At 37.0% G+C, this 11393-nt stretch overlaps 1 protein-coding gene across 1 annotated transcript; it reads right to left on the bottom strand.

Moving 5' to 3' along the window:
- Window positions 1-7186: 7186 nt before the first annotated feature.
- Window positions 7187-9190, bottom strand: LOC137941840 (L-type lectin-domain containing receptor kinase IV.1-like). Its single transcript, XM_068787440.1, has one exon. The coding sequence runs from the start codon at window positions 9188-9190 to the stop codon at window positions 7187-7189; it is 2004 nt and encodes a 667-aa protein (XP_068643541.1).
- Between the last annotated feature and the right edge of the window lie 2203 nt (window positions 9191-11393).

Genomic DNA, 11393 nt, shown 5'->3' with positions numbered 1-11393 from the left:
CAATTAGACATGATCACTGGTTCCTCTTCCAAAAGATAAGAAACTCATCGGTTGCAAATGGGTTTATATTGTCAAACATAATCCGGATGGGTAAATAACACGGTTGACAGCTCGACTGGTTGCTAAAGGTTATACTCAGTGTTATGGTATTGATTATGAAGAAACCTTCTCTCTAGTGGCAAAAATGAATTTGGTACGTGTATTATTATCTCTGGCTGCTAATTCTTCATTGTCGATATATCAACTTCATGTAAAAAATGCATTTCTGATTGGGGACATTAAAGAAGAAATTTATATGCAACAACCACTTGGGTTTGTGGTTGAGGGGGAGTCAGTATGTCAACTAAAAAAATATTTGTATAGTCTCAAACAGTTCCCTCAGGCATGGTTTGAGAAATTTAGTCGAGCCCTCATACAGGCCGGATTTTACAGATGCTCTGGAGATCACTTAGTATTTATTGAAAACACACAGAGAGGTAAGGTAATTCTGGCAATATATGTTGATGATATCATTTTAATTGGTAGTGATTCTGAGGGGATCCATAAAACAAAAGAAAAAATATGTGTTGAATTAAAGACAAAGGATCTTGGACTACTCAAATATTTTCTGGGTATTGCAGTATTACCATTCAGTCATGGGATTGTGCTATCCCAAAGGAAGTGTGCCGTTGACCTACTAGAGGAGACAAGAATGATGAAATGCAAACCAGCATAAAATCCTATGGACTCAAATAAAAAATTATGTGGAGGCACTAGAGAAGATATAGATATCAGGAAATACCAAAGACTAGTGGGAAGACTTATTTACCTGTGTGTAATAAGGCCAGATATATCAAATGCAGTAAGTGTGCGAGTCAATACATGCATAAGCCACAACTTAGTCATTGGCAAGCACTTAAAAGAATACTACGGTATCTGAAAGGAACTCTAGGGAGAGAATTTCTCTATAAAAATCATGGTCACTCCAACATTGAAGGATTCTCAGATGCAGACTGGGTCGGATCCCCGGATGACAGGAAATCTACTTTGGGATTTTGTACGATGGTTGGAGGGAATTTGGTTACATGGAAAAGCAAGAATCAAAATGTAGTAGCATAGTCTAGTGCAGAAGCAGAATACAGAGCCATGGCACACACTGTTAGTGAACTCCTATGGATAAGATCTCTTCTCACTGAATTGGGATTCTACAAAGAAGCTCTGATGGATCTATATTGTGATAATCAAGCAGCATACATTACATCAAATCCAGTCTTCCATGAAAGAATGAAGCATATTGGCATATTTTTTTATCTCCAAGGCATATATCATCATAAAGTCAAGTTACAGATATTCTCACCAAGTCGGTCAGTCACAAGATTATGTATACCATCTGTAGCAAGTTGTGCATCTACGATGTTTTCTCACCCCTAGCTTGAGGGGGAGTGTTACAATGTGGGATCCACCATGGTACATGAACTGATGGGACTCACCATGAGGATGTGGGATGCCAAGAAGAGTCCTCACCCAAGCTAGCACAAATTAAGAAGATAAGAAGCACAAGCTAAAATCAGTTAGAAGACTTGAAGATCAATTGGGACCCACAAAGATACCATGAGCTGGTAATCTTATCAATACGAGTTGGAAGATCATGTGGGACCCACAAGTATAAGGCCACGAGCTAAACCTCATCCCTTATGTCCATGTTATTGAAGAAGAGTTCTAGTTCAACTTATATTAGACTTCTAGTAGATTGTGTTATCTTTTCATGATAAACTTATCTTAGAGAGTTAGAGTTGGAATGTAATTAGGAAATTGAAAGGTTAATTGTCTAAGGACTCTTTCACTTTCTCTACTATAAATATAGGTGTTGTAATTTGGAATTAATCAAGTTACACAACTCCTTCTTGAGTAAATCTCTATCTCTTGCTTGGCGCACACTTGTCTTTTTACCTCTTCTCTTCTCTCTACCTAAGAACTTTTCTCCCCTTTTTCTTCTTTTTCTTCTTTTTCTTTCTCTCTTCTCTTGCTCGAAATATTGGAAAAGGGATCCTAAATTCAACACGGCTTAATTATTACCTTGGATTATCCTCAGCTTATTACTTGTTGTAGATTATCTTTTGTGTCCTTATTGCTCTTAAGGACTTTTACTACCTACTGGTTATCTGCTACTATATAACTACCTATTTGGTACATGTTATTTGGGCCTAGGCCCATTTCAGCTGCTACTATTGTGTCTCTCTAATTGAGACATTATTATTAAAGGACATTTCAGTTGCTGATTATTGTCAACATTGGTTATTCTAATAAAGAAGAAAACACATGGTGGCTTCAAAATATTATGTTTCGGTGATTACCTTAGGCATCTTTACTACTACTATTTGAGAGTTGATGCCCTATGGAGGGACACTGTGATGGAGGAGTTTATTACTACACTTCTAACCATTGCCTATAGACCCACTACCTATAGAGGATAGGAGTGTGTATAACATCTAGCTTGAGTCAAGTTTATTATTCACCCAAGAGGTATTTTTTTTAGCTACCCTGAGAAAGTGGGTAGACTTTGTGCCCTACAGTAGGGCTACACACATGACCATTTGACTGGAGTATGGAGCAATGTCTTATGGATATGAGTGATTTTACTCTCTCTTATATTATGCCAGTTGGGTCTCAAGAGACCACCAGCTTGAGGGGGAGTGTTGGAAGATATGGTGGACAGCTATTTTATATGGGAAGATCCTATACATCATTTGCAGTAAGTTGGGCATTCATGATGTTCTCTCACCCCCAGCTTGAGGGGGAGTGTTGGAAGATGGGCCCAAGCCCACACGGCCAAGGAAGGCTTACAAGTTTAAGTGTGTTAGAGGATAGGCTCAAGCCCATAAGACCAAGGAAGGCCCACTCATCCAAGAGATGTGGAAGATGGGATCAAGGCCCATAGACCAAGGAGAATGCCCACAGGCTCACACAGTGATGACATTATGGTAAATAAATAGTCATCTCATAAAGATGACATTGATATAATTAGTTTAAGTTTCAAGGGCATAATCATAATATGTAATCTTATTCATCTATAAATTTAGCCTCAACAGGAGGGTTAGGACATAAATCCATTACCCTATTGTTCCTCCTCTTTTCTCCAAATTTGTTACTCTTCCTCTTCTCCTCCTAAAACCTTCTCTCCACAACTCTTCTTCTTCTTCTCACCCCTTAATCCTCTTCTATTGTGATTATACATCATAGAATCCTAAGTTTCAACAAACAACCAACTCTATGGCTACCAATTCAATCTCCATAGTGGATCTGGTAATCAAGGTTTGTTTGAAAGATTTCCAAGGGACAACACTACCACAATAGTGTAAATACAAAACCACTAGTGGTTTTTGTGTTATCAAAATCAGAAACCTAGTTAGCATCAATATACCCTTCTAGTATAGTAGGAAATTCAAAATAGTGTATTCCGTAATTAATTATACCTTTAAAATATTTAATAAGTCTTTCAATAGCATCCCCATTGAGTTTTATCAGGGTTACTCGTATACCTACTCATTCTTCCTATTGCATAGGAAATGGTATGTTATAGTTAAATAAATACACTAGACTTTCAATAACTTGAGAGTACCTCATCTAATAAACACTCTCCCACCATTCTTCTTTAATTTTATGCTAGAGTAATTTGGAGTGCTAACTAGTTTATAGTTCTCTTATCTGAACCATTTAAAAAAAAATCAACATTATGACATTGACTCAAAACAATCTCATTTCCATTTTTAATTATTCTAATTCCTAAAATTGCATTCGCTAACCCTAGGTCTTTCATATCAAAATTTTCATTAAGGTATCTCTTTACCTTTTTAATTTTGATATTTTCATTTCCAAATATTAAAATGTCATCTACATAAAGACATAAAATAATGAAAAACATATCGTATGTTTTCCAATACACTCATTTGTCAAAATCACATATATTGAAACCAAAACAAAGGATCACCTATCAAAAAATGTATGCCTCTATCTAGGAACATGTTTTATACCATATAAGGATTTGACTAACTTACACACTTTAGCCTCTTGACCAGCAATTACAAAACCCTCTAGCTGGTCTATATAATTTTTTTCCTTTGATTAACCATTAAGAAAAGTGTTTTAACATCCATTTGATGGAATTCGAGGTTATATGATGCAGTCAATGCAATAAATACTCAAATTGTAGTTGTCCTAGTGAGTGGAGAATAAGAGTCAAAAATTTAATTCCTTCTCTTTGACTAAAACTTTTAGCAACTAATCTTTCTTGGTACTTTTCTATGTACCCATCAGGATTACGTTTCTTTTGAAAATCCATTTTCATCTAATTGGTCTAGAGGTAAGTCTATCAATACCTAAATATGGTGTAAAAAAATTAAATCTATTTCACTTTTCACTGCTTCCTTCCATTACGATGCATCACTAGATTTCATCACTTTAGTATAAGTCAATGGGACATGCTCTATAAGGAATGTGTAAAATCATCTCTTAGGTTTTTTTTATATCCTAGTTCTCTTGCTCCGCCTAAGTTTAGTTTATGGCACTATTTTGACCTCTTTATGGTATCTAGAAGTTTCTCCTATTTAAAATTTTCTTTTTTTTCATAGGAAACACATTTTCAAAAACACAATATCATCAAATTCTTTAATGGTATTGATGGAAATTTCAAGTAAATCTTAATGTAATACTAAGAATCAATATGCATTATTATTTGTTGCATATCATATGAAAGTTGCATCTTATGTTTTGTGTCTTAGCTTCGTTATTTTATCTAAATTTAATTTTAACTTTAGTAAGGCAACCCCAGACTTTAAAATATTTAAGAATAGATCTTCTACTCCACCAGAAACCCTTTCGTTCAAAAGACCAACCATATTTGACTCAAATACTAATTTTTAGCCTAGTTGATTCAGTAGAGAGCCGTTAACAATATATTTCCGTATGTCTTGAATGTATTACTCTACTTCTTCTCCTTTCATCACTTGAGCAACATTGGAATTGTCAATTATTATAATTCTTCCTTTGACCTCCTAGTAGGAAGAAAAGGAGGAAATATAAAAACAAATATGAACAATTGTTCATGTGTCAATCTACCTATCAATTGGATTAAATATCAGATTTATCTCTAAATTAGTTGTAACTAACCTATCATTGGTTCTAGTTGTGCTATCCCTTTGTCTGATCCTTCTTTGTATCTACGCTATTTAGTAAAGTGACCCAATTTTCCACAAACATAGCAGACTCTCTTGTTTTGTTCCTTATGAATCTTTTGTTTGGGTTTACGAAGGTATTTGTTGGGTTTCTTTTTTTGGAAGTTAGTTTTCTCTCATTATCACTAACTTTAGAATCATTATATCATCTAAAAAATTCTTTTGCCTGGCCCCACATGTCACTTTTGTGACATGCAAGGCCCACTTGAACAGACATGCATGTGTGTAGCAAACGAGTCATGTTCGAGATGACCACGTCCTCGTATGTACAAGGGCACCTCATGCTCACATGCATGACTGTCTTACACGCATTCAAAAGATGTAGAACTATTGAAGCTTAAGTCAATACATGTATATCCATCTGTGAGCCAAGTAGCTATCACTTCCAATTCTGCATTGATAGATAGCAATAGTAATATAACTGAAGCTTAAGTCAATACATGTATATCCATCTGTGAGCCAAGTAGCTATCACTTCCAATTCTGCATTGATAGATAGCAATAGTAATATAACTGTGCAAATTTACATTGTCTTCCTTTCTCAGAAATGTCGTCAACACGTTGTTGCTTATGGTAAGGGTGTCATTATCTCTTCCATCCAAAGTAAATATTTTCATTAGCCCAAAATTCAGGATAGATAGCTTAAATTTCTTGATATCAAACCTAACATCTTCACATCGTTCAAAATTGACTTTTTTTTTCCAAAAGTGTGAGTTTCATGTTACAAAGGAAATGAAGCAGGAACTACTTTTCTTCATCTTTGGCTCCCATAAGCTTATTTAAGGTTGAAACATTGAGTTTTACCTTTTGTCTGAACATTAAAAAGCATGATGTTCTTAAAAATGGGTCTTCTGCATTCTCTATCTATCTACATATTTGCTTAAAGTATTTTTAACTAATCCCTAATTTATTGACATATGCAAAAGCTATGATTTTTTAGAAGCAATAATCTTCCTAAGTCTAGGCACTAGATCCATCAACCCACTATCAAGAGGTATACCAAGGACAACTACCTTCTTTTCAATCTGATTTTAGTAAATGTCGGCAAAATATTCATTGGGAAAAAGGAGAGAGAAGAACTTTTATTCATCAAGTGCTCATAGTATGGATTATACCTTGAAATTAGCTAACATGAGATCAGCCATTCTAGGCTGAAATTTGACAATATTTTCACTTCTTTTCCTTGAAGTATTTCCATCTTTTCTTCTCACTCTTTTGTAGTTGGAGTCATTTTGATTTTACAATTGAGCTCAGGTCTAGGTTCTTTATTTCAAGATCCCCAAATCTTGATCTAGATCCAAAATGCTTTTGTGAAGGTCTTTATAGATTTAACTGTGTTGTTGGATTCAAGATCTTCATTAATGAACCCAATTCTCACTTGCATTTATACACATATGTTGGTTTTAAAATTAGTGTCTAAAAAAGTAATTAAACCCAAAATTTCAATTCTAAACATTTTAGTACTCTATAGTCTATAAATAAAATAAAATAAAAAGAACGTTTCAAGTGTTACATAATTTGCTTAGGGGTCCCATTCGTTGATGGAATTTGGCATTTGAAAAGAAATTCTAAATTCCTTTGATCCTTTATTTTCTCTCTACTTGCGTGTCTTCTAAAAGCTCTATTTCAAAGGCGGGACCCTAAACTGATTGAAAGAATAAGACATTGGCGTGTTGGCAGTTCAAACAGCGATCGAAGGTCTTAGTGTGTTGGAGTTATTTGGCCCCAACTAACGGGCGTTTGTCATGACCATTCATCATTTGTGAACGTGTATTCAACTGGGAGATGGCTTGTAAACAAGGTTGGTGGCTCACAGACGACCTCCTTCCATGTCTTATACGTCAAAACCCACTGGAAAATAGGATCGTTGAATAATTAATTGACGATGTGAATCTAGAATAGAAATCTAAAATCTTATCTCCAGCATGTACACCAATGATCATAGTGGTGGCTACAAACAAATAAAAAAAAATTCGGTCAACGGCCTCCAGAAAGCAGGGATTCTTCCACAGAGATAGTAGAGTTAGGGAAAGCTCTGTATGGATTAGAAGGGTAGGATAAATAACTAGTTTCAGAATGAGTAGCTGAGAGAATTACTCCAGCCAAGTTGGCCTCGGGGAGAGTGGCATCACCATCCAAGACTTGCATTACTTGTCGCATGCTCGGCCTAGCTGCAGAAGTGTGATGAGAGCAAAGCAAACCAAGCTTCATAACCAGCTCTAATTCTTCCTTCACGTACTCGTTTCCTAACACGGGATCCCTTGCGTCTAGAATAGAACCCTTCTTCCAGCATTGTATTACCCAGTCCACCAGTCTTTCTCCGTCTGTAGACCCTTCAAGTAGTAGTATTGGCCTCCTCCCACAAGTGACCTCCAGCAAGAAAGCTCCAAAAGCGAAGACATCGGTGCTTGTGGTAGCCTTTCCCGTTGTGGTGAGTTCTGGAGCAATATACCCCAGTGTTCCAACCACAAAGGTGGTTTGTGGGTCGCTCCCGTGATCGTAAAGTCGCGCAAGGCCGAAGTCGCCCAGTCGACCATTAAATTCTCTGTCCAGCAACACGTTGCTAGCTTTGATGTCTCTGTGGAGAACAATCTGCTCCCACTCTTCGTGGAGATAGAGCAAACCGGATGCAACGCCTTTGATTATTCGAAATCTTTGACTCCAAGAGAGGATTGCCTTATGCCCAAATAGAAACCTGTCTAAGCTTCCGTTAAACATGTAATCGTAGACCAAAAGGAGTTCTCCTTTTCGTCGGCAGTAGCCGAGGAGTTGCACCAGGTTCCGATGGCGCAGTCGACCAAGGCTTACAATCTCAGCCACGAACTCCTTCATTCCTTGTTTCGACCCATGAGATATCTTCTTCACGGCAACTTCGACGTGGGAGGAAGGTAAAACACCTCTGTAGACTTTGCCGAAGCCTCCGCTTCCCAGGAGCTCCTTTTCTTTAAACCCCTTGGTGGCTCTGAACAGATCCTTGAAGGAGAACCTGTGCGGCCCGTATTCTTGTTCCCAGTCTTCGAGAATCTCTGCGTATTTGATTCTTCTCAGCACTAGCGCTACCGCTCCAACTATGAATACAAAAACGACAAAGACTGTAATTGAGAGCACCCCAATTATTGTAGTGCGATCGCTTGGCTCGGATGCAGCTGCTGGACGAGGAAGTGAAGGTAACCGAGAGAGCTCGAGTTCACTGGCCTGCCCGTTCACTCTAAAGCTCCATCCAAGAACATAATGAAGTACAGCAAGTGTTCCAGTAGAAGAGGAGAAGCCCACGTACATGTGCTCTCGGAAGACGGGTGAAAGATCGACTGAAGAGGATAGGAGCGGACGGGTTGGCCTGGGAATATCAGCAGGAGATAATGTTACATCGAGTTGCTTTTCCTCACCGTTGTATTCCACCCATACCTTCATCAAGCCTCCACCGCTAAGGTTCAAGCTCTTTAGACTACCACCATTGCCATTATCGTAGTAAGCAGCAGGACGGGATTTGTTGGACTTAACGCTGTTAATATCGATCCCAACATGGTTGTTATCGATATCGTTGAACTCCTTGTTTGAAGTGGTGTCGAGCTCGACGGCAAGCACGCGATTTGATGGTAGTCCGTCATTTGTTAAATTGAAGAGACCCAGATATTGGGAAGGTTGAGTCCCGTGATCAATGAATTTGGTAGGCGAGATGACGAAGGCCATCCCGTGGCCGGAGAAGTCGGGGATCTCAGAGACGATTGCACAGACGAAAGTTGTTGAGAAGGAGAGAACGTTACCCTCAGAAGAGTTCTTGAACCGCAGGGATTGGGAGTAGAAGGCATGGCCTATCGCCATGCTTGTTCTGTTGGTTAGCTTCAAAAGGCCGTCGCCAGTGATTCCTGCTACGCCGTTTAAGCTCATGTTAGCGCTATCGAATCCCTCGAAGACGAACTCGTAGTTCTTCGAAGCTGCATGTTGCATCAACATAAACGAGAGCAGAAGCTTAAGGAACATCGCTTAGAGCTTCCTGTATCCTGATTTTTTTTCATCTATAACTTCTTTAAGGAGGACAGGACTGAAATTTAGATCTATATACTTGAAAGTTGATCTCCGTAGCCGTAAATGGACCGCAGTTGGTTGACTAGGCCGTCGTTACCAGATAGACTTCGCAGTTCCTGGGGAAAGTTCTTGAGGGAGATATCCTCCACAGGTTGAGCATTCGCATTAATCTAGAACGACGCGGTCTTTCCCTCTGATATTGACGTTCTTCACAAATTTAGAGGCGACTCGGAGATCATATTCATGCATTAAAAGATGACACGTTTTTTCCACGAATGCCTTTGAATATCAGAAACGTTGACACGTTTTTCCCACGAATACCCCTTTGAATATCAGAAATGTTTTGTGTCATGAATTGTCCATATTTCTTACTGATTTCATTAAGGGTTTTTTTACCAAAATACCCAATTTCAAAAACTTATTTTGAAAAATATCCAACTTGATCGGTCCACTATATATGTGTAGTGTCAAAGGTGATACATAAGCTTTGACTGCTTACATGTTGCCACATCATCAATACAATGTAAACAGATGAACACTTCAATTGCCACGTCACTATTCCAATACGTTATCTGCCACGTAAGTTGTCATGTCATTAAATCTGACACATCACCTTGTGCCACGTAAACTCTAACTTCTTATTTTTAATTAGTATACTTATTTTATTTTTTAAAATATATAGTAATAAAAAGTGTAACGATAAATTTTATTTTTAATTGATAATAAATGGTGTTAAATAAGTAAGGGTTAATTTTTTAATTTTTTATTATATTTTTTAATAATTTATTATTTTAGATATAAGGTAATAAAAAATGTATCATAAATTTAATTTAAAAAAAAATTATTCAACTTTTGTATCGTGGCAAACCATGTAAGCAGTCAAAGTTTACATGTTACCTTTGACTATATGGACCGGTCAAAATTGGGTATTTTTCAAAATAAAGTCATGGTGTTATTGTTTCCTAAAATATGTTTCTGAAATTGGGTATTTTGGTAAAAAAACCCTTTCCTTAATCAAGCAACTCAAAAGAGAGATAAGAAGCTAATATACCGGAAGTTCAAACAGTGAATGGGAACCCCTGACCTCAGAGAATGAGAATGGGTCCGATATATTTCTTACTGCTACAAGAAAATGGACTCATCTCTGTGGTCAGAACGATCAACTCGTTGCTTCTCCGCGTCCCCCACTCACCCATCCATCCACCGACCACCAATATGCCGATACAAAACCTCTCGTGATTGGCGGTTAAAACAGTCCACGCAAGAGAACCGGACTCCATGGTAGTGTTTGCCTGCTCGCTTTGGTTCCTCGATATCTGTTTGGAAGAGAGTTATTGACCGCCAAAAGGGCATGGTCATCCGAATTTTCCATCAATTCTCATAGTTTTCGTGAAGGCAATTAATTCTGGTTGCGCTGACTGAGATACCTGTCACCTCCAACTACAACTAAATTTTGCAAATACAACTGTTAAGTTATTAGGCCATGACTCGGCAAAAATATTGGATCACTAGGGGAGAGAATAAGTCAACGTGCGAGAATTTTCCTTTATTAGTACAAATACACGATTCTTTCCTTTCCTAGGCTTCCTCATTGGGTTAGTCAACAAACTAAAAATTTGATCTTTATCTTCATCTTCATCTCATAAGATATTAAATCATCTTTAGATCTTCGAAATTTAAAATCATTAATTTTATTAATTATAAAAAAAAGTTAATTAAACATAATGTTTGAGTTAACAATATTTTAATTACCACTATTAAATCACTAATACAATAGAGTAAATAAAAAATAAATATGATTAATAAATAAAAAAATATTATATTAATAACATAAAATAGATTTTTTACATGGTATTAATTAATAATATATTTTTACAAAATTAAAATTAATTAATTAATCAAATACATACTTTAATTATATTTTATTTACCAGAGACTTAAATATGAAGTTTAATATAGTAATAAAATTGATATAGTGTTGGGTTGCATCAAGCGCAGAACCGGCACCACATTAATTTTTTCCAAACTTAGGAAAATCAAATTTTCCAACAGTGTCTTCTTTGCACGGCGCCGAAAAACCAGAGATCACGACGAACAGAGAAAATCAATCCAGGCAGCTAATCAAGCTCCAATCGAATTTACGGAGCAGATCAATACG

This window comes from Aristolochia californica, unplaced genomic scaffold (genome assembly GCF_029961685.1).
Source record: "Aristolochia californica isolate CCGP_79_NKW_82.1479 unplaced genomic scaffold, dmAriCali1.0.hap1 SCAF_10, whole genome shotgun sequence".
Lineage (NCBI taxonomy): Eukaryota > Viridiplantae > Streptophyta > Magnoliopsida > Piperales > Aristolochiaceae > Aristolochia > Aristolochia californica.
Note: the sequence above shows the minus strand (reverse complement) of the source record. Positions and strands in the feature narration are given on the sequence as shown.

Bases quoted from the DNA above. Each gene is read 5' to 3' on its own strand.
- LOC137941840 (XM_068787440.1), bottom strand. From the start codon at position 9,190: ATGTTCCTTAAGCTTCTGCTCTCGTTTATGTTGATGCAACATGCAGCT.